Source organism: Myxocyprinus asiaticus, chromosome 34 (assembly GCF_019703515.2).
Source record: "Myxocyprinus asiaticus isolate MX2 ecotype Aquarium Trade chromosome 34, UBuf_Myxa_2, whole genome shotgun sequence".
NCBI lineage: Eukaryota > Metazoa > Chordata > Actinopteri > Cypriniformes > Catostomidae > Myxocyprinus > Myxocyprinus asiaticus.
The window spans coordinates 40,195,884-40,219,455 of record NC_059377.1 but is presented as its reverse complement, the minus strand read 5'-3'; the positions used below and the strand labels follow the sequence as shown (position 1 = coordinate 40,219,455).

Sequence of the window (23,572 nt, the reverse complement as noted above, 5' to 3'; positions counted from 1 at the left end):
AGAGAGCTGTTAGCTTTTTTTGTTGGACCTACCAATGCACATGAGTATTCAGTTCCAATTACCTTAGCCGTAAATGTCATGTGACTAATTACTCTGTAGCTGAAATAATATTATGTCCTATCTGCGGTGGTTGGCTGTTGACACCAAAAGAACATGCACAGTCCTAAGCCCTTCATTAGCAACTAGCTGTGACGTCAAAGATTTTTAAGGGCCATTTTTATATTTCCTCAAAATAAATGGCTACTTCTGAGTGGTCATCTACAGAAAAAGACACTTTTTGTCCTCAATGATGCAATGTATGGTCAAACTGGACAATGATAACCAGCCAAACCCGGACCCCTTGGCCACCAACAGTGACAGTTTCACCTGTTCATAGTATAGTTATTTTGTGTTATGAATGCTATGAATAATATCTTACTCCCTTCGTACACAAACCCGTTTTTTTTTTTATTCACATCACACTATCAGACACCACACCATTTCTCATAATCCGCTTCGCGTCTTGTGTGAGTTACACTTACATTTTTCAATTTTATTTATAACACAACTTCTTAGTAAGAACGATTTTGTCACTCACATTCGTCATCAATTGGGCCAACGCCATTGTCGCTTTCATATAACCGTATTTTAAATATTATGGAACAGGCTGCTGTGTTTGTCCTACAAACACATATAACATTATTCTAGATCCTGAGGTCATTTAGCGAAGTTGCCATAGTGATAAGTGTGTTCTTAATGTTTCATTAGGCCTCTCTACCAATCAAGTTTTTAGTCTCCCACATTATAGAGTGCAACAGTCTGGTTCCGGGAGTAAAAATCCCATTCATTTATCCCATAGACAAATTGATTATCAAAGCCATCCGTCTGCGTTATTTCAACTCCATTGTTTAAAAACCGTGTTTAATAGCGGAATTCATGGTAACAACTACATTACCCGTGGTACAGCAGAGAAAGATCCACCAATCAGAGAACTGCAGTCAACGAAACCCACGAAATGTGCCTCAGAGCGACCGTGCACTCCCATGACGCACTGTGAATGACATAATCGAGTTGTTTTCCCTTCACCCTTAAGCTACTTATATATTTGTACATATCTGAATATTTTGCAATAAATGTAAAATATACTTATCCTAAAATATCCTATACTTATAATCAACAACCTAAAATGAATAGTTTAATATGGGCAGTGGTGGCTCAGCAGTTAAGGCTCTGGGTTACTGATCAGAAGGTTGGGGGTTCAAGCCCCAGCACTGCCAAGATGCTGCTGTTGGGCCCTTGAGCAAGGCCCTTGACCCTATCTGCTCCAGGGGTGCTGTAACATGGCTGACCCTGCACCCTGATCCCAGCTTGGGCAAACTGAGCAAACTTTGTCATTTTTGTTCTGTTTATTAATTTACCATGGACTTTCGAAGTTGAGTATCTGCTTTGAAAAACAAAAAACAAAAAAAAAAAAATGTTTTTTTGTAGAGAAACCTGTTAATTTCTTTGGAAAGAGAACTATTACATTGACGTTTAGATATTCAGCATTGTATCGTGGATCATATTTCAAAATGACATTCGCAAGAGGCTTCAAATGGCACGTCTGTTTCACTTATTTTCAAGGATGCTCTGAAAAGCTTGTAAACACTCAGAATTGCCCCAATAAAAGAGCCGGTAAAGAGTCGTGACATAAATCAAGTTATGAAGAAAAGTGGAAGGGACATGGTCAGGTTATTTTAGGTATTACTATGATACAAAAAGAGTAGGTGCACTAGTATACAGTATCCGTTTTGACTCTCGTCCATTTGTTTTGCTTTCTAAACACTGTTAATGAAGCTTTTTGTTGGTATCTAAAGGGTTTTTTTTTTTCTCTCCACAGACACCATCTGGTACCTTCTTGGCATGGACGTACAGAACATGGTTTTACTTTTTACCATGTGCCACCATGAATAGACCATCAGGAATGTCGTTTTTACATCCTTGAAGGACACTACTGGAAGACGGTTTTATTTGTAGGGTCGTTTCAAAGAGACATGGGCAAAGGTTTTTTTTTATTTTTATCAAAGGTGTGTAAAATGTGTCATTTTTCTAATTTTAAAATACTTTCTCTTATCCCATTTTAATCTGCAGTGATTGGCACTATTACAATATTGCTTTGTTTGTTTAAGTGGCACACTCTGAATCCAAGATTAGCTTAGTGGTATAAATTTAAAGGGATAGTTCACCCAAAAATGAAAATTCAGCCATCGTTTACTCACTGTCATGTTGATCCAAACCCATATAACTTAATGGATTTTTTTCCCCCCTGATTACTTCTCCTCAGCTTGTTCCACCAAAACAACCAAAAGTTGTATCTGCCAACCCAAGATGGATCAATTATTAACAAAATTAGGTCAGTGAATTTCAGTAATGAGGAGAAAATCCTTCCCTCAGGATAGTATTTCCCATCTGATTTGTTTCTGTTCAGTCTATTAGTGTGGTATGCTATGTCAAGTGGGCTTCAGTTACAGTAAATGAGAGTGACGGGAGTATGGAAAAAAGACGTTTTGGGAAAAAAAATCCTTGAAGGAATGTATGTCCTCATCTTACCAGAACCTCATCAGGCTGTCAGGAGTCTCAAACATGGAAACCTTGTCTTGTTCTTTGGGAAAAAATATTATTCTGAGTTGGTAAATCTTTAGATCTTTATTTCAATGGAGCTCAGTGTCTGTCTGAACAATGTTTGACGTTTATATCCCAAGCGGCATCTACATTATAGCTGTGATTCTGATCATAAATGAGACTGTTAAACCTACGGTAGTCTTTTTCAACATATCTTTCATGCCTTACACTCTGAACATTTAACCAACAGTACATCTGAGACTTTAATGTAAGGTTAAAGGCCAAATAGTGCTAGACTCTTCCGTCCATGGGGTCAAGCTTTGGCTGGTTAAGGCGAACAATTACACCTTTCGATTTTGCAGGCAAAGAAGGCGTGGGCAGGTATTACGTGAGTTTGAAACTCACAAAAACTTTTCTACGCTGCACTTTATACTCTGGGATTTTCTTCTCTATTGAGAATATCCAGTGTAGCTGTTTGCGAAGCACAGCCCACAAAGAGGTCACTTTCAACCAAAGCAGCTTCCTTTTGCTCACTAGAGGTTGACCGATATATCGGTTTTACAGATTAATCTTGCCGATTGTTGCTTTTTGGAACTATTGGTTATCGACGGAAATTGGCCATAATATTTGCGTTATTTTTTTTTATTTTTTATTATTATTACTCCAAGCTCCTCTGTGGCCAAAACCCTTAATCTGGTGAATAAATAGGCTACATAAAGCTTAATTTGGTGAATATACAGGCTACAAAAAGCTTAATTTGGTGAATATTTACATAAAGAGATTTGTAACGGAGCCAAGACTCTGTCACTAACACTGTTTATGGACTAATTCTTGATTAATAATGCAAAACATGATTAAAAAAAGACACATACTGAATGACAATTGACAAGTTTTCGCTGATGATCTACTATTGATGAATGATCCACAGTATATTTTTAATGCTCATACAGTATTTATTAGCCCATTTGACAATGCTTACTTTATATTTATTCTATTGTAATACATTATAGATAATTTTAAGACTGCATGTTTTGTTTCCGTTGTGTGTTTGTGTGAGCTGGAAGCACAGACATTTCAAAGTTTGAGTCTCTTTTCGGGCTTTTTTAAAATGAAAAGTCCCACGTTATGCACCAAATCAAATTTTTTTCTGTTTATTATTGGGATTTTAGATGCACAACAAACACGCATCTGAGATTTTACTCGTTTTGGACTCTTGCAGCCTCTAAGGAAAGACTAAGAATTTTGTAAACTTTCACTAAAAATGTTTTTTAAAAACTATCGGCCGATTAATCGCTTATCAGACTGTTTTTTTACCAGCCTGGTTATCAGTATCTGCACAATCTGCTATTGGTCGACCTCTAGTCAACACTGTGAATTTGTGTGTCAGATTTAGGGATGCACAGATACCACGTTTTCTCTCCCGATTCAGATTCTAATATCTGAAATCTCGGTATCAGCTGATTTAGATATCGACCCCGATCCAATACCAGTGTTGCTTTTTTCTTAATCAGTTCATTATAACTATACCTCACTGTGTTGAACAAATTGGGAATACTTTTTAATGTGTGTAATGAGTGTGTGACTCAACTGTGTGGCGTTCATTCATTGTGAAGTGGAACACACGAAGACTATATATGTATTTATTAAACGTGGCCTTTTGTGTTTCATGAAGCTATCGTACGGCTTCAAGAGACTTTAAATGTAATATCTGAGTTATATTGACTACTTTAATGGTGGTTTTTTGGGCTCTTTTATGTCCTTTTTGGAGCTTGACAATAATGACCATGACTAACACACAAAATCGGATTTGGATCGGTATTGTCGGAGCAATAGATGGTCCGGTTAAAAAAGTCAGTATTGGATACTGATACAGATTGGATTGTTGCATCCCTAATCAAAAATCACCAAATGCGAAATTCACGTAGGGAAATTTCTTCGCCACTGGACGTCCATGTAAATGTGACCAAGCTTTTAACATGGATAAATTTGCCCCTGCTGGTGGATGCTGGAACAACACCATTCTAGGTGGGTAATAGCCTCTGACGTCTAATTAAAAGTAGCTGTGTATTTTGACAAAATACTTTTTGCAAGCAATAAATGGCAAATATTTCTTAATATTGTAGTTAATGTTTTGCAGGTGAACAACTTCTTTAAGAGCCCTTAAAAGCATCAAATATACATATGTTTCCCTGTCTGCTGCCTTTGATGTCACAGCTCATGACAGGTGCTAGTGAAGGGCTTGGAACTATGTGCATTCTCCTGGTGACATCAACAAAGCATTGTTGCCATGACGTCATTTTCCTATGGCTTCAGGGTAATTATTCACATTGCATTTGAATCACGTGATTGGCCAATAAAACTTCTAGAGACCTAAAATCTCCAGAGCTGTCATGAGTAAAGATGGCAGCAACCAGGTTGCATACTTCCTGCTTCCAGCCAAGAAACAATTATTAAAGTCAATGGGAATGTTAACAGTTTCTCCAGGTTTTATAGTAAGACATCTTCTACCTAAAAAGAGATGGTTCAACCAAGATAGTCTGGCATGTCTGTAGGGGACCCTATAATACTTATGATTTATTTAACACATTACAGATGAAATGTTTGGGTAAACAAGTGTTTCAGCGATTGTATAAATACAGACAATTGTCTCTGCATATTTCAAGAGTTACTAATAAAACATTACTTCACGTCATATCTCTTGAAATAGCCACACGTATTGTGTCTTTGACAAGTTGACATTTACAGTAATTAGTCTTGGTGGGGGGGATTTTGTTGCACCACAGAGACACAGTGTTCACAGTTTTCATGAACATTTACCTATGAATGGCCAGTGTTGGGGAGTAACAGAATACATGTAATGGGATTACATATTTAAAATACAAAATATAAGTAACTGTATTCCACTACAGTTACAATTTAAATCATTGGTAATTAGATTACAGTTACATTCAAAAAGTATTTGGATTACTGAAGAGATTACTTTGCATTTTATTGCCATTTGTTTAATTTAATATTTAGTCCTTTCAGATGGAAGACATTTATACATATACACTATGTGGCCAAAAGTTTGTGGACACCATATGTGTTTGATGAACCTTCAATTTCAAAACCATAGGCATCAATTTCCCCCTTTGGTGCAATGACAACTTCCACTCTTATGGGAAGGCTTTCCACTATACTGGACGTAGTCACACAGCTTCAGGGATTTGTTCCCATTCAGACACAAGTGCATCACTGTGGTCCGGCACTGATGTTGGGCGATGGGGCCTGGCTTTCAGTTGGCGTTCCAATTCACCCCAAAGGTGTTCAGTGGGGCTCAGGTCTGGGCTTTGTGCAGGCCAGTCAATTTCTTCCAAGCCAGACACAGTAAACCATTTCTTTATGGACTTTGCTTTGTGCACAGGGGCATTTTCATGCTGAAATAGAAAAAGGGCTCTCCCCAAACTGTTGCCATAAAGTTGGAAGCATCGAATGCCCTAGAATGCCATTGTTTGGAGTAGAATTATGATTTATCTTCACTGGTATTAACAGAGTAACCAAACTCTTTAATTAGAAGGGGGTGTCCACATATTTTTGGCCATATAGTGTACATGATGCGGTCCAAAGTGCATTTGAACAGCGGTGAAACACTTTCTTATGATGTGTTACATTCATACGAGCAGACAGAGAAGTAAGTTTGAAGTAAGTTTGGAGAAGAAGAAATAGAAATAAACCTTGTGTAAATTGTCAGCTTTACGCTACGCTAAAATGCTATTTCTAGCCATTTAACATGCACGTTACCAGACACGATCATATTTTTTTATCAAGAAAATTCACTTTGGATCATAATTTCTTTTTTCTAGTAAGACCTTTGATATTAGGGCAAAAATCTTATTCTTGATAATTTTTGTATTGTTTTCCTGTAAAAATATCTAAAAATCCTTAAAACAAGATCAATTTGATTCATCTTATATGCATTCTGTAATCTGTAGTGGAATACATTTCAAAAGTAACCTGCCCAACCCTGTGAATGGCCTACTTATAGTAGTCTCTGCATATAAAGCTGGGATTGGAGCAAGTATTTTTTTTTTTGAGGGGGATTCCTTTAACTAAAGATAACAATAATTTAATAAAAATAATAATCGTTGACTGTGTTGACATGTTTTAAATATCAGCCTTAGTTATCACACTTTTTAAGAAGTGTTTGATTTTAGCTTTGTGTAGTCAAAACATCCAACCATCTATTGTGATTATAGTCATTTGTCGAGCTTTGATATTAGTCAAGCGCTGCATGCAAAGCGAGTACATCTGAGCTCATTAAACACTTTCAAACTGCCGTCTGTCAAAAAAGAATTTTGAGAATGTTTTGGGGATCTTCCATAATAGATTTCAGAGGTTGTTTTGATGTTGACAGAGATGACTGGAGGTGTAGAGGTGTAGGTGTGTGTGTGCGTGCGTGCCTGTGTGTGTTTGCTGCTAAGAAGTGCGCTTTAGTAGGAGGAAAAGACTTTATGATGAGGGAAATCTATGCAGATAGCCCAAAATTCATTTATTTATCAGTTTGGCTCTCTGGGCCATAGAATTGAAATTGAATTGTAAAATACTTTATTTTCCTCGAAGTCAAATCCATTTCACCTCTGCACCCTATTTTTTTTTTTTTTGTATTTTAATTGAAGTACAGTACTGTAGGTAGATTTAATAAAGGAATAGTACACCCAAAAATGAAAATTCTGTCATAATTTACTCACCCTCATGCCATTCCAAACGCATCTTCTGTTATTTTTATTTATGGAACACAAAAGCAGAATTTTTTTTAAAGAATCTTGACATAGCTCTTGCAATGACAGTTTGAAGAGACCACATCTGTCAGAGTCCAAAAGGGATCATAAAAGGAGTCCATATGACTAGTGCACTATATATGTTTTCTGAACTAATATTTCAGTAGTTATACACTGAAAACCTTCCATATTATTATGATGCTTTTATGTTTGTTTATTTTATTTTATTTTTTGACCAGCGTGGTGACTATAAGCTATCAGGACTTTACAGTGCAATAGTTTTGCTTGCATTTGCGATTAACAAAATATAATATGCAACAACACATTTTAACCCCAAGTGTCATTTCTACCTATGAGGTTGCAAGAAAGAACATGTACAAAGAGTCTGATGTCTGCTTTGCTCTTGCCAAATCTCTAGCACTCAGACTTTAGTGGGTTGCTGTGGATGCGTTGCCAGTGTTGTGGTAATGTGTTGCCTTCTGGTCGTACGGCTAAGCTCAAGAGTCGAGCATTACTGCCTCCGTGCAAAAAGAGTGGCAGAAATGGAAGCGTTCAACAAAAACTTGAGATATTATTATTATATTAAACGAGATATGCTAGATTTTTAGAGGACGAGCTTAAACCATTACCATTAATATGGTAATTCAATTTACGGCGTGACTTTTTGCACTAGGTGTATATAGCACTTGCCACACAGCGCAGCTATTTGCATTCATATTAATCTGGTGGAAACACAGGAATTGAAGACAAATTGCACGCCCCAGTTTTGCTCCAGTGGCGTAGTGTGTAAAGATAGTTGTAATGTGATTTTTAAATGCGGTTCTAATACGCCTTTCCCCCCACTTTTTCACGTCCTGTTTCCATTCTTAATAGTTTCTTTAATAATACTTATAATAATTAATAAAAATTAATATAAAGGTTGATTGCCTTGCAGTCATTTTTTCACAGTGATGGTTGGGGAGTTGAGAGAAAGGTTTTACTATAGTAATATTGTAGTAACCATGTTTTTTGGCTCAAGCCATAATTTAAATGCAATTAACCATGGTGTTACTACAGAAATATGGTGTTAATATACACTTCATGAGCACTTTATTAGGAACACTATAATCCTAATAAAGTGTCCGACGTAGGCTTCTGCTGTTGTAGCCCATCCGTCTCAAGGTTTGATATGTTGTGCATTATGAGATGTCACTACAATTGTACAGAGAGGTTATCTGAGTTACCATAGCCTTTCTGTCAGCTCGAACCAGTCTGGCCATTCTTCGTTGACCTCTCTCATCAACAAGTCCGCAGAACTGCCGCTCACTGGATGTTTTTTGTTTTTGGCACCATTCTGAGTAAATTCTAGAGACTGTTGTGTGTGAAAATCCACATTTACTACTATCTACTACAAAATACCATGGTGATACTCTGGTTACTATGGTAAAACCATGGTTCATTTTTGTAAGGTAAGGTTAGGTTTAGGGGTAGGGGTTGGAGTAGGGTGTCTGTGGGACTCTAAATAAACAATAAACAAACTGCAGTGATATGTGTATTTTAGTGTTTATTTAGGGGTGCATATATTATCTGCCATTATTTGCTCTGGGTTGTATATAGCATCTAACATTATTTACACTGTGCAAAATGCCTCTGTTTTAAATGTATTAAAAATCAAAGTTTATTATTTTTTAAATTATGTAACAGGAAATAATATACTGTAGTGGAGGGGTAAATTGCCAGTCAAGGAAATTACGAAGGTGTTGCAGCACCATGATTTATCTTGTGATGAATATTTATAGTAAGAAAAATAAATCATTATATCATGTGTTGTTCAAATTGTTTTATTTGTGCTAATAATTTGTTTAGTGCACTGGCACCAGTGCAATCACCTAGAAAAGTAAGAGTACAGCCCTGCCTATTGCTGTATGCAAAGAAAAGATTATTTGATTCTTTTATTAAGACTCTCCTTTTGCCTTCCACAGAATAATAAATAACAGCCTATGGGTTTGGAACAATATGAGGGTGAGCAAAAAATGACCTCCTGATTGTACTGTATCAACACACTGGCAAACTACACCATCCAACAGAGGGTAACAACTCATACTTTTATTGTATTTTTTTTATTATTACTTTTTTTCGGTTTGATTTTACACCACCTTGTTCCAAAGTAGCTGTACAGAAAACACACAGAGCATATGAAAGTATATGATGGATCTAAAAATATTTTTCTTTCATAGGTGTATAAGGTAGATGAATTGAATCTGTCCACATTGATTGAATAGGTGCTGATCAGAGTTGATCCCTTCAGTCAACTCTCATATCACAAGGGTGTAACGACTGTGGAAAACACAGTAAACATGGGATGGTTGTTTCCTAGATGGTGAGTGAAGACTTTGAGCTGGAACAGCCATCAAGCATCACTGTTAAACGGCACAGGAACTCAAGAACACAGCCGAGGGATGTCCGTGGAATTTAATCCATGTTTGTTTCAAGGTTTCGTGCTATTAAATAATATAGTGTGTGTGTGAAGTGGATGTACAGTTTGCAGGTGTGTGTTTGCGTGTGTGTGTGAGAAGGTAGCTCAGGGTGGTGACCCTGACAGCACACAGAGACGTCAGAACCCGAGGCGTGGCTGCCCCTCCCGGAGTATCTTCCATTGTTTGCTCCATGCGTGCTGAATGCCTGTTGGTTTGAGGAGATTCCTTATGCCTTAATGGGTCATTATTTGTGTGCAAGGCCTTTTTAGTTCCCTCTGCCCTAAGAGACCCAGATTCGGCTAATCAAGAGGATCCATTGGAAATTCCCTGCATTAGGATGCTTTTCTAAGGGTCCTGTAATCCAGGAATGCAGTGTGAGTGGAGTCTGGTTATGAAGAGAAGTAATTTTTAATTAAAGAAGGGGTATAAAAATATATATCCAAACTGATGTTTCAGTGTAAGACCAGACCACTTGAGGTCCAGATCCAGACTAAGGCTACATCCCTCAAGGCTAACCACTGTGCCACAGTTCCTTGAACATTTTTAACCATCGCCCCCAAGGTTCGAGGAATGTAAAGAAAATACAAATAAATGCAAACTGATGATTTCGTGCTCAAGAACCAAGTGTGACATTCTTTTGCTTTGTGGAATTTCTATAGAGGTTGTTTGAGGGTGCTGAGAATACAACAATTTTCATTTAAAAGATGGTGTGTGTAATTGTTTCGATGTTAAAATTCTCGTATCCCAGCTTAACGTGCAGAGTCAAATATAAGACTACGTCCACATAAATCCGGATAAATTCAAAAACAGCGTTTTCGTTTTTGAAACATTCTCCATACACACTCCCGTTTTCAAACATTTTCCAAAAGTTGCTCATCCACACTGAAACATCTGAAAACGCTTAAATCCCCTTACTGCATGTACGAAAAAAGTAAGAAGCGTGGCCCTGCGTCATTTACATGTACGGTCTGAAACGCAATTGTCCTCGTGTTCTGCCGCCAGACGGCAATTCCGAGTAAACTTCCCTTCGCATTTGAGGAATGCAATGTGAAGTTTACACAAAGTAACCTTTATCTTTAACAATGCTATAAAAGTGGATAACATGCACAACAACGGCGCTACAACATGGGCTGCTATCATGATTGTTTTGGGTTGAATGGACTGCGTCACATGACAAAAAATACGTCAAAGTTTTCAGAATACTCCATTTTCCCTATCCACACTACAACGTGAAGACGGCATTTTCAGATTTATCCACTTGGGAGAGCATTTTGGAAATGCTCCATGTTTGCTGGACAAAAACGCCATCTCTCACAAAAATTGAGAGTTCATGGCAAATTTGCTGCAAACTTGCCGCAAATTCGCCACTGATAATTTTCACATGCAAATATGCTTTGTGGCAAACCTGGAGCAAATTGTCCATTGTTGCCAAAGGTTTGCCAGAGGTTCACCACTGCTGGCGAAGAGCTGCAAACTTCTGGCAAATATTTGCGACGAATCAAAAGCTGATTTGCATGTGAAAATAACAAGCGGCAAATTTGCGGCCAGTTGGTTGCCAGTTTAGATTTTTTTATAAGGGAGGCCAAAATGTAGAGAAAAAGATGAGTTTTCAAATGTAGGTTGATTTCACATTCAAAATTCAAACATTCAAAAAAACTTTTTTTTGAACAGCCCATCCAGCTTGACACGGCAATGTTGACTCAACCAATGGTTATCTGTTTGAGCAACCAATGGAAGATGGGGGGAGTTTTCTGGAATTATTTGAAAACAGTGATTCTTTTTACAAGTCTGCTTGGTGATGCATTAGCTGTGCAGAAATTACACTCTTCAGCTTTAAATTATGACATGGGATTTTCATTTTTCCTTGTTACAATCAAACTAAAACTTTTTCTTTTCTTTTTTTTGAATACCCTTCTCTATAAGATTAAAGCCCTTGTAGGCCTCATCCAATTTTTATTCACTATTTTTTTCCTTTGGTCCTCTTATTCTCATGGATTCTGTCATCTTAAAACATGCAAAATTGGCACTGAAAATCGGGACAGCATATGAATCAAAGTCTACTATGGGTGCTATTACAAAAAATACTGTGGGGGTACCATGGTACAGTGATAGTATCACATGATAATACCATGGTACAGTATAAATGACATATATACATGTACCGTAGTATTAACATGGTACTCCAAGATACTTCAAATAATATAATGAAACATGGTGCATGTTCTAAAAAACCTGGTACTTTTTGGTACTTTTTAATAGTGTAAATCCAGACTACATTTATGCACAGAAACAAAGTTTAAACTTCAATATTGTTAGAGCACATTAAATGTCCTATATCAACAGAGTTTTTAAAAACAGATGAAAAATGACAAGCAACTGAGGTTGTTTAAATAATGCAAATTATTTATTACCTAACAACACATACCACAATAATGGCAATAAAATGTTATAATTTCATAGAAATATTGTTGACAATCTCTTTAGCCAATATGGCTTATTTAAAGATACATATTTAACATGTATGAACAATAACCATATGCAATGAGGGAATTTCAGAGCTTAATTTACACTGTATAAAGTAAAGCAGTCACATATTACACCAGAACTATTGTTTCACCAGTGTCTATGGCTTGTAGTGTTTGAATGTTCATGTTCCATTATGGGGCATTTTGCCTTTGGTTTCTGTGGTCTGTAAGTGTCTGATTCCATAGCTCTGTTTGTTTCATTGAATTACAGCATAGTCCTCCCATGCAAGAAGTATCTTCCATGCAAGGTCAGTTAAATCTTAAACATTCCTACTAAAGTCCCATTTGGAGGATTTAGTGGTTTCTCGGGTTAATTATCCCATGCGCTTAAGAGTTCTAGTTCTACATCAGATCATTTGGCAGTGGTTAGTAGATACTTTGAGGTTTGGTTTGGTTCAGACAGCATCTCCTCCTGAGGTCGGCACACCCTCACTGATGCGCTAACTCTCCCCAGGGGTGGAGACCACATGACACACCCGCATCCAAGATGGATGTATTTTCAGGTATTCCAATGATGACAACGTTCAGTTAAATCCTTTTGCATAAAGTGGATCAACGAAGTGCAAAATCCGGCGCCGGTCTCTAGGAGGAAGCATTTTCAGCCGCCCATGATCGGGCCCTGTGGTACCGCCTCATCCGCCATTTCTCCAGGAGAAGACGGATCTTCTTGACAGCCCTCAGTCTGGAGGGGACATTGCTGATCTGTTCTGTGTTTTTCACCCTAAAACAAACATCACATTGAGGTCAAACATTTACTTTTGCTCAAAGTGAGCTTGAAAATGTAAAACAAAATGCCTGAAATGCTAGTAAATCTCAGCTTGAAAATGACATGACAAGTTAAATGTTCTCCCAAACACATGAGGATTTTAAGGTTAATGCTCTAACGATTTTTAAATCAACAAAACCGACCTCCCTACCCTAAACCTAAACCTAACCGATGGTGTCATAAAAACAAATGTGAGATGAGAAATGCAAGATGTCTCATACTATAAGATACTTTCATACGGCCCCTCAAGTGTTAATAGGTTATCCTTAAATCAACCTCAATTTTCACTTCATGCATTTTGGTTTGGCCTTTAAAGGTGAAGTGTCTACTTTCTGTGCCACTTGCTGCACCAAACAGAATGGCAAAGTTTTAAACACTTACTCCAAAAATGTTTGGGTATGTGCATGTCCAGGTACATGGAAATGCACAAAGTATGTAAAAAACTGCCTATACTTTCAAAGTTTCTGTGTTTCATTTCTGTCATGAAAACTCACGACCCATCAGGTTACTAGTCAGCCAAAGGGGGCCCAAAATAAGGGGGCCTAGGAATCGACAGTTACTCAGAAAAGACATAAATCTTATTTGAACTTGTCATTAAAGTATCGAATTATTTATCAAATGTGTGCTGTTTTTCAGTTTCTTTTTTTCAGGCTATGTGTTTTCTCTTACCGTCTAATCATCCTCTGATGGGCTGCCAGTTTGTGTTTGCATTGCTGTCCCGGGGCGGCAGGGATCGCCCTGTCTGACGCTGCCTTGTACCTGAGAAAGAAAGATCACATGAGACGTAAGCCGCCTTCCAACACAATCAATTCCACATTTAATAAAGTCCATAAATAGAACCAAAACCTGTCTCTGCAAGTTTGTCAAATCAAGCACTGACAGCTATTATGCCTGTACATTATTTTGGGGTTTACCACACAGAGATTGTGTGCTCAGGCAAAACGTGTGTCCCTAATATTTCAGCCAGTAAGTCTTAAACATAGCAACAGCTTTGAACGCATTCACTGTGTGTACTTACCGTAACGCACTGTTCGGTTGACAGAATGAAGAACATGTTTTGTCTTGGCTATCTGAACATTTGCAGCGTTGTTTGGGCACAACAGGTTCTGTGACCGAACGCTTCTTTCGTGGAGCATTTCCAAGTCCATATGTCACGATTCGCCTGGGGGAAAATAAAAAATAAATCATTAGACAACAATGTTTGCCCTTAGGGACAATTGCAAAAAATCGAATTAGCTTAAGTTACAATAATTTAAACAAACCAGTAAACACTTTGTATCTTTATTTAAAGATAATAATAAACATTATTACATTTTATAAAGCTTGACAGAGGAGTATTTAATGCACATTCAAATAGTTATAGTCCCTTTTGAACAAAAACTTCCAATTTTTAAAGCATTATACATTGTTTGTTAACAAATTCTTATATTAAAAGCTATTATATAGTTTTATTATGAATACTTACTCTGGCGTGTGGACCCATATTATATCCAGGTGGCAAAAGTAGACACACTCTTTATCCAGAAAACTTTCACAGGAGCATCGCTTAGTCCTGGAGTGATGCACAGAGATTGGCGTGCCTGATGTCGTCCCATGACTCGAAGATGCTGGGGTAACTAAAAAAATAAAATAAATAAATAAATAAAAAAACAAACAAACAATTATGTTAAAATATGAACCTTTTTGTTACATAAAGAAGTCTAAGAATATGCAGTGTGATGTACTGTATTTATTTGTGCATCTTGTGTTTGATGGACTGGAGAAGTCAGAATTTGCCACACTCAATTAAAACTGACAGCTATGCTTGACATACTACATGACTATTAAACCTTTCTCTTGCATCTGTTTATGTATAGTTTTAATTAAACAATACCAGATACCCTTGTTTATGCTACTTTTATATTATTCCTGTCTGTCTACATTTTAAACTTAAGTAAACTTAAGTGAACTCATGTACTTACTAATTTGGTTAATTGCTAATTTTATTCAAAATGCATAGTCTTTACTAAAAGTCTTAGCTACAAATATTTTTATATACATACCCAAGTCAAATATTCCAGAAGACAGCATTGATAACACTGGGAAAATAATCCTCAAATCCATTTTATTATTCAAGTCCCTGATTTGGCAGGAGTGATAGTAATCCAATAAATTCGCAAACGGTCACAAAGTTTTGCACTTTTAAATGCACGCGTACATCATTGAGTCTCGTTCGCTTGAGTCTCATGCGCACATGCATGTACAGGAGCGCTTATATACGCGCGCGCTCCGCCCCCCTCCCGCGCGCTCACGCGAACACAATGCTGTTTGTTAATACTCACCGACAAGCAACGTGTGGAGCGAGATAAGAAGTTTGTATTCCTGAGATTCCAGCGGGATCGAGACGCCGGGCGGCAGGTCTGTGTGCCAAGTCTTTTATAAGTGATTAAAGTGTCTTAACGAAGGCACTTTTAATCCAGCCCAGTAGAGGGGGCACAAGAATAGACTTTGCTGAGGCTTCTGGACACCAACATTCAGCCTTTGAATTACTGAGTCAGGAATAATGTGGAATATACACAAAATTGAAACAAATTTACACGAATATCCACAAGATGTGTAAATAGGCTTTAAAATAGCTTTTTTGTGTGAGCCACAGTGCTCCTACAGTACACGTATGTAAGACCGGGGCTAGTTGTCACAAGGGCTCTAAATACCAATACATACATATATATGTGTGTGTGTGTGTGTGTATATATATATATATATATATATATATATATATATATATATATATATATATATATATATATATATATATATCAGCCACACCATTAAAACCACCTGCCTAATATGGTGTAGGTCACCCTCGTGCCGCCAAAACAGCACCAACCAGCATCTCAGAAACAACAAGGCATTTCCGTCCACAGAACTGCTGCTGACTGGATGTTTTTGGCACCGCTCTGAGTAAATTCTAGAGACTGTTGTGTGTGAAAGTCCCAGGAGATCAGCAGTTACAGAAATACTCAAACCAGCCCATCTGGCACCAACAATCATCCATGCGATTATCTAATCAACCAATCGTGTGGTAGCAGTGCAGTGCATAAAATCATGCAGATACAGGTCAGGAGCTTCACTTAATGTTCACATCAACCATCAGAATGGGGAAAAAATGTGATCTCAGTGATTTGGACCGTGGCATGATTGTTGGTGCCAGATGCGCATTTTAACCTTTGCATTACATAACCAACTACATTTACAAGCTTGTGATCAAGTGTGATCAAATTGCACGGAAGCTCAACTGAGTGTTGCACTTGTGATACAAAAGAGTCCTGAGTCGACATGTGAGCCCAAAGTGTCATAGAAGCGCCACAAAATGACGTGGTTGCGTTTTTCATATCACATTTGCTTTTTATGACACTATCAGTTAAGTTTAGTTTGAAGGTTTAGGGTTGAAAGGTCGGTTTTGTTGATTTAAATCTCGATAGAACATTAACTCTTAAAAACCTCATCTGTTCAGAATATTTAACTCGCTTTTTGCGCCACACGGTGGACATTTCATTCCGGAACTGCTCTGAGACGTGAGGAACCACATCCTTTTATTTGCAAAAACATTGCCACAGTCATGCAAAGAGCACCCAGCCCCTTGAGACAAAAAAATAAAAAATAAATAAAAATTCAAAATAAGCTTTGAAGAAAGTTAGTAATGTTGTTGGTCTTGTGAATTGTTTTGGGTGTTGAGCCGATGGATGAATTCAATAAAATTCATAATTAATATTTACTCAAATTCCATTATTTTTATTATCATTACTGGTTTTATAAATAGGGAGTAGAAATTCATAGATATGATTTAAATATGAAGGCAAGTGTAGAAATAAATGACATGTACACATTTAATTGCAAAAGCCTTTTGTTTATATATGTATATTTTCAACATGAATGATTATTTTTGACTTCATAACTGTCCAATCTGTAGAAGTGTCAGGGGTTTAGAAAAACTGTCAGTCTTTCTCACTTTGTGCTCGTAGTTTTGAATGAATACATTAAGTATTTTTACTCAATTACTCTACATCCCTGCTCCTGGCGCAAAAATTCAAGCAGCTCGGCTTTGTTTGATGGCTTGTGGACATCCATCTTCCTCTTGATCACATTCCAGAGGTTTTCAATGGGGTTCAGGTCTGGAGATTGGGCTGGCCATGACAGGGTCTTGAGTCCTGATGAGTCCGGTGGTCCTCCATCCACACCTAGATTGACCTAGCTGTGTGGCATGGAGCATTGTCCTGCTGGAAAAAACAATCCTCAGAGTTGGGGAACATTGTCAGAGCAGAAGGAAACAAGTTTTCTTCCAGGATAAACTTGTACGTGGCTTGATTCATGCGTCCTTCACAAAGACGATTCTGCCCGAATCCAGCCTTTCTGAAGCACCCCAAGATCATCACCGATCCTCCACATGGTCATCTAATGGTTAGACGGAGTCCTGGAGAGGCCTACAAGCCACAGTGTCTCGCACCCACTGTGAAATTTGGTGGAGGATCGGTGATGATCTGGGGGTGCTCCAGCAAGGCTGGAAACGGGCAGAATCCTCTTTGTGAAGCATGCATGAAAACAATGTGTTTAACTGTGTTTGGGACAAGGGAATCACATTTTTTTCTAAATTTTTTTTTTAATTGTCAGGTCGGGGCAGGTTGTTGCAGTTTTATTGGGGCAAGTTGTCACTCGTTGCAAGTTTCTGCTTGCCAAAACACTGATTTGATCACTGATTTTTTTTTGCTGTTTCATTAATTGTTTGTGTTGTATTGTGTTACTGTGTAAAGAAAAACCTCAAACTGGCCATTTATCCTTGTGACAACTTACCCCAAACAATCAATGTGTTTAGTGTTTAGTAAATGTGAACCTTTACCTGCAGCAACGCTTTGCTCAAATGCAATTCTTGTGATCACATGATTAAAACCTGAATATCCCATGCTCCACATGTAGGCTACACGTGAAATAGTTGTACTTTATTATTATTATTACTGAAATGAGGCTAAGGCTATATGTAAATTTGGCAACAAAAACGTTTACATTATCTTAAATGGTTGCATGTTGTGTTACAATGCTTAACTAATAATTTGATGTGCCTTCAAAAATGCATGACAAAATGGCAAGATATTTTCTAAAAATAAAAAACTATTCCTTCAAATTAACGTAGATATTTCTGAAAGCATGTATTGTCATTGGTGAATAGAATGGTGATATTTTCAAAGCTTCACAGTCAGAACCTGTTAGAGTCATAGAATTATTTAAGCATCGGAATCATTGCATGTTGGTTTCACTAGAGTGCCGAATTATACTGGCATGAGATAGGAAACTTTTACTGGTCTGTCTGCCCTGCCCGTTGGACAGCTCATGCCAGTACCTGCAATCGGGTGCTGCACGGTGCGCCAGCTCCAAAAGAGAATAATGAATGTACTTCATTAAATATTACAGCAAGGGTATCGCATAGGCTACAGTAGGTATACCTGTTCATGCCTGTTCCATTTGGAAGGTTTAGGACAACAATTTAAGCAATCTTAGAAGCTTAGCAGATGAATAGTGGCGCTGCATTAAGGGTAATTATGGAAATATGCGGTTTTCCGCGTTATCCTTAGGGAAGGTTGGCATAACAGCAGTCAGTAAATAAATAAACAACAAATCACCTCACCTACGTACAGGTCCTAGTTATGCCACTTATAGCACTGATACAAATGCACTGAGGCACAACAACAGGAATAGGGAGGAAAGTTATTCAAACACGTCTAGGGGTTGGTCAAAATCAAGTTATGGTGCCAAGACTGCAAAAGTGTCTAGTGAGCATGTGATATCTAATGGTCTCTCACTTTAACCAAATTCACTGGGTTCAGATGGACTGAATGTTCCGAGCCGTTTCCAGAGAGTCTAACCCACTCTCATGCTCTTCCGTGGGCTGGGTAACTAAGCAACATCCTCCTCCACCCCACCATTCTGCATGATGTGCTCTGCATGGCACTGCACTGCTCTGCCTGCAGTGACACTCCCGTCCAGCAGATGACGCTCTTTAGCCACAGTCTCGGCAGACCTCAACTTCGGTCAATTGAATGAGTCATCCTTGGTCTGTAATGAGAGCTTTTGATCTGTACCTCTTGAGACCAGGGCAAGTTGTAGTCAATAAAACCTCCTTTAAAGAGCTGATTGGTGACGTCATTTGCTGGACTCTTCAAGACCCTCATTAGTGTTTTGAACTGCTGAATAATTCTAGTGTCTTCAAAAGAACTGTGAGTAACAATTTATACTGTACTGATTAAACGAGAAAAAGACTCATTCAGATAGCTAATTGCATTGAGTAAAATAGAGAATTACCCCAAGGACACTTCAGAGGCATTTGTGCACTTGTAAACAAGGTTTTACTGATACTGTAGATAGTATAGATACAGCAAATGTAAAGCCACCATTTTAATCATACCTATGGACTTATGGAGTTCAAAATGGGCACCAGTTGGAATATAATAAATACTTGACCACAACATCTGTGCACAGAAACACTGCCCCCCCCCCCCCCAAAAGCCATAGAAATGTGTGTATATATATATCAGTACAACATTCATTTCCCCATAAATTTATGATATACAGAAACTTTTCTTTTAAAATAAAAACATTTAAAAATAAAACAAATCTCATCCATTCTTCTTTAACATCCATTGTCTCTAACTTAATAGCCAACTACTAGATTTAAAAGATATTATGTACAGGTTTCTAAATGAGAAACTCCAAAAAGGCACAATTGTATATACAACATGTACAAAAAAAAAAAAAAGAAAAAAAAAACTTTCTGGTGCTGACAGAAAAGTACAAAATAAAATAATTGGTCACTGATGATTGCACATACAGTATGTCAGAAAAAATTTGCTTTTAGAGGAGGCTAGCAGAGTTGCAAACCCTCCTGAAGTGTTTCAGTTTTACAAAGTGACAAAGTTTTACAAAAGAGAGTGAGAGAGAGAGAGAGAGAGAGAGAGACAGAGAGAGGGAGAGATTCATAGGCAGAAAGGAAAGAGCTTTTATTGGGACTCTCAGGTAGCTATGACAAGTCTATCCTCATCATCACTGGAGGCTTCATTGTAGTCATCAGTCACTGGTTGTCTGGTGACAGGTTGCCATAGTTTAACTTCAGTATCCCCACCTGCTGTTGTCTTGTGTGGAACACCTGAGCCTTTCTCATTAGTGGATGAGGAGGAAGAAGAAAGTTGTTGGGGTGTTTTCGGTGTCTGCACCATAACTGTAGTCTTCTCCACAACATCTGTGTCCACAGATACAGTGCTAGGGCTGCTCTGAGAGACTTGCTTTACCTCTGTAGATGGCTTTGTGTTTGTAGGAACATCTCCTAAATTGGCGGTTGGAGAACTGGCTGAGGGCATAGGTGCTTGTGGTGATTCAGAAACTTGTGCTGTTGCAGATGCTACACCCTCAGGACTATGTGGCTTGTCCTGGGTTGCAGAAAGTGGGCTGAGAGCTGAGAGGGGGCTGAGGGATGGTATGAGGGCCGGCAGGGCGATGTTGACAATCTGCAGGCCAGTGATTTGTGTGGGGGAAGCTGTGCTGCTCTGAGGGGTGGGGCTGGCTGCCAACACCTGTACACCAAGGGTGGCACTTAGTGGCAGACTCCGCTGAGGCACCAGTTGGTTGGAGTTGGCCAGACCCACCACGCTTAAGGTCTCCACAGGCTGCAAGGCAGTCTGAGGAGCACCAAGTGTCTGGAGTCCTGCCACTTGGCCTAAAGGGAAACAAGGTAGGACACTACTGACTGGCTCCTGGACTACCAGTGGCTGTGTTGGGGAGCCCTCTGGCCGAGGCGAGGTGCTCGGGGCTGGGAGAGGGCTGCTGGACTGCCTGTGGATCACGCTAAGTGCTGGGATGGTTAGCTGGACTGGCCCGGCCTGAATGGGTACAAATGTAGAGTAAGCAGCCAAACCGGCAGGTACAAGCTGAATGCCACCCACAGGTACCATGCTGTACGGGGAGCGGGGAGGCTGTTGGGAGTGCAAGGGCAAGTGACTGAAGAGGTGAGTAGTGGCCCCTATTCTTGGCTCGTGAATTGGACCTGTGTTTGGAAAGTGCAAGGGTCCTTGAAGAGGGTCAGAAGAGGTCTGGGTACCACGGTCAACATTGGTATTGCACTCACTTGTAGGCTGGGAAAAGGTGCTGGATACTCCATCCTGCTAAAGAACAATGTTATTACTACTTTGATCAGCACTGGCAAGCAAAGTTTTAAATATTAGATATTTGATCTGTTCCAAAACCTAGTGAGCTGGCTCTGCAGGCAGCAATTTAAGGCAGAGGCATGCTTTTGACATGAAGGCTGTTCCAAAAAATAGGTACCTTAATTATGCTGCCTTAAATGACACCCAATTTTGGCCAAATTCTAAGGTAGTATTGTTTGTACCCTTCCCAGGGAAGGAAATTCTAGAATGCACTGCATAGAGCTTGGTGGAAAAATAAATCCAAGTTCGTGGACGAAACGAGCAATTTTGATTATAAATATACTTTATCAGGCCCAGCCGGAATCTGCTGACTTTTCATTGATTTTGCAGGAAAATCAATTCTGCGAAAGAGTTTAAAACATAGTAAAAGTATTAAATGATCCGAAATTACTACAGTCTTATTGTTAGCTGAAAGCATCATGAAATTAGCCAAAATATTTAATAAACAAACATGCAAGGGGTGGGGAATGCGCAGAACGTTTATAAATGACAGATGTATAATCCAACCAATGCTGAAAACTAATGATAATAAATATTTAAAAATAATAGAAAACTTACCCAAAATGTGTAGGTGCACATTGTATACCTATGCCAGGGGTGGCCAACCCTGCTCCGGAGAGATCCCTTCCTGCAGAGTTCAGCTCCGACAGTGCTCCAACACACCTGCCTGTAGTTTTTCAAGTACTCCTGAAGACCTTGATTATCTGGTGCAGATGTGTTTGATTAGGGTTGGATCTAAACTCTGCAGTAAGGTAGCTCTCCAGGGGCAGAGTTGGTTACCCCTGATCTACTGTATGCTCAGAGTATCATGGCTAACACTTTACAGTAAGGTTCCATTCTTTAACATTAGTTAATGCATTAGGTCTCATGAACTAACAATGAACAAAATATGTTTTACAGCATTAGCATTTAAATTTATTCATTTAGCAGATGCTTTTATCCAAAACAACTTATAAAATGAGGAAGGATATAATATAAGTGATTCATCCTAAAGAGACAGTAACATGAAAAGTGCTGCATTACAAAGATTCAAGGTTCTTTCTTTTGGGAGTCAATAACTCCATTTGTTGTGCACTCTGATGTTGGAAACTTTGCAGACTTTTTTACATTTACAAACAGCTATATAACACACTACATGAAAGGTAATATTTGAAAAACCATAATAGGTGCTCTTTAACTAACTAATGTTAACAAATGGAACATTATTGTAAAGTGCTACTGTATCATGTTCCTCTCGCATCACCTGTATTAACATCAATTGCAAGTTGAGTCTCCTGTGCACAGCATCTGAGGAGCACTTTTCGTATGGCGTGTTGCTGCCTGTGTAGAGCATTCCAAATAATGAGGCTCCATTTCAATTAGGATGCTGCCTGTAGAAGGCAGCTACCTATGTAGGCAGTCAGGCAGCACACTAGGTTTTGGAACAGACCCCTAATATTATAAAAGGCAGTCAGCAACTACCAATTCTATTCACCTTTTCATGCATTCAAAGCAGCTTTGCTGATGTGCCAGACATGCGAGACTCGAGACATTGGAATGGATAGTGGGTTGGGTACTGGTGTGGGGTGAGGTGAGGTGTACATGTAGCGAGTCAGGGACGCACAACGAGAAAGACAATGACTGGGAGGACATGGGTCTCACCTGGCCGAGCTTGGTGCCCTTGCCTGACACTGGGGGACTAGGGGGAACATCAAAGTCTGGGTAGTCGATGGACATCAGCCTGCAAGGTGACACTGGGCTCATCATGTGCACAGAGTCAGTGTCAGAGTTGTGGGATTCTGAGGCAGGGACAGGGTGGGAAGTGAAAGAGGCGGGACTAGGGCTGGGGCTGGAACAGGAAGCAGAGATTGACATCTGTCTGACCAACGAGATGGGGCTAGTCATAGCCACCGACTCAGTGTCTGAGCTCTGGGAGTCAGAAGCAATAGGCAGCAGAGGTAGGGGAGCAGGAGTAGGGTTCAGGCTGATGGACATCTGGGCCAGCAGAGAGCTGGGAGCCATGTCGGCCTGGTTAGCAGGAAAATGCTGTGGGCTTGCAGAAACGGAAGGTGTTGCAGAGAGGCCAGACTCTGCCTGGCTGTCCTCCTCATCTTCCTCCTCCCCGTCATTGTCTTCATCATCTGGGCCATCAGAATCATCACCATCCGAGTCTTGTCTGTCAGCACTTCCTGCTCTTCCTCGATCACCTATAGCAATAAAAAATAAAAATATGAGAAACACGAACAATACATGAAAAATACGGGCAGTAGAAGTTACTGTA

At 39.0% G+C, this 23,572-nt stretch overlaps 2 protein-coding genes across 9 annotated transcripts in view; both read right to left on the bottom strand.

The window, feature by feature from the left end:
• Positions 1-12,194: 12,194 nt before the first annotated feature.
• On the bottom strand, positions 12,195-15,659 carry LOC127425552 (endothelin-2-like). Its single transcript, XM_051671667.1, has 5 exons — positions 15,127-15,659; positions 14,550-14,700; positions 14,103-14,246; positions 13,754-13,843; positions 12,195-13,039 (listed from the first exon to the last, which is right to left on the bottom strand). Exons 1-5 carry the CDS (start codon positions 15,185-15,187, stop codon positions 12,901-12,903), a joined length of 585 nt encoding a protein of 194 aa, XP_051527627.1. The 5' UTR covers positions 15,188-15,659; the 3' UTR covers positions 12,195-12,900.
• A 1,251-nt stretch (positions 15,660-16,910) lies between these two features.
• LOC127425537 (zinc finger protein 40-like) overlaps positions 16,911-23,572 on the bottom strand; it is a 94,047-nt gene continuing 87,385 nt past the window's right edge. For 3 of the 8 annotated variants that reach the window (XM_051671638.1, XM_051671637.1, XM_051671640.1), the window contains 2 exons: positions 22,954-23,498; positions 16,911-21,270 (listed from right to left, as the gene is read on the bottom strand). In XM_051671638.1, coding sequence (XP_051527598.1) covers positions 20,125-21,270; positions 22,954-23,498 — 1,691 coding nt within the window. In that variant the 3' untranslated portion in view covers positions 16,911-20,124. Of the gene's footprint in view, positions 21,271-21,870; positions 22,017-22,786; positions 23,499-23,572 lie in introns of all 8 variants that reach the window. The other 5 variants (XR_007894630.1, XR_007894631.1, XM_051671639.1 and 2 more) reach the window with 5 other exon arrangements.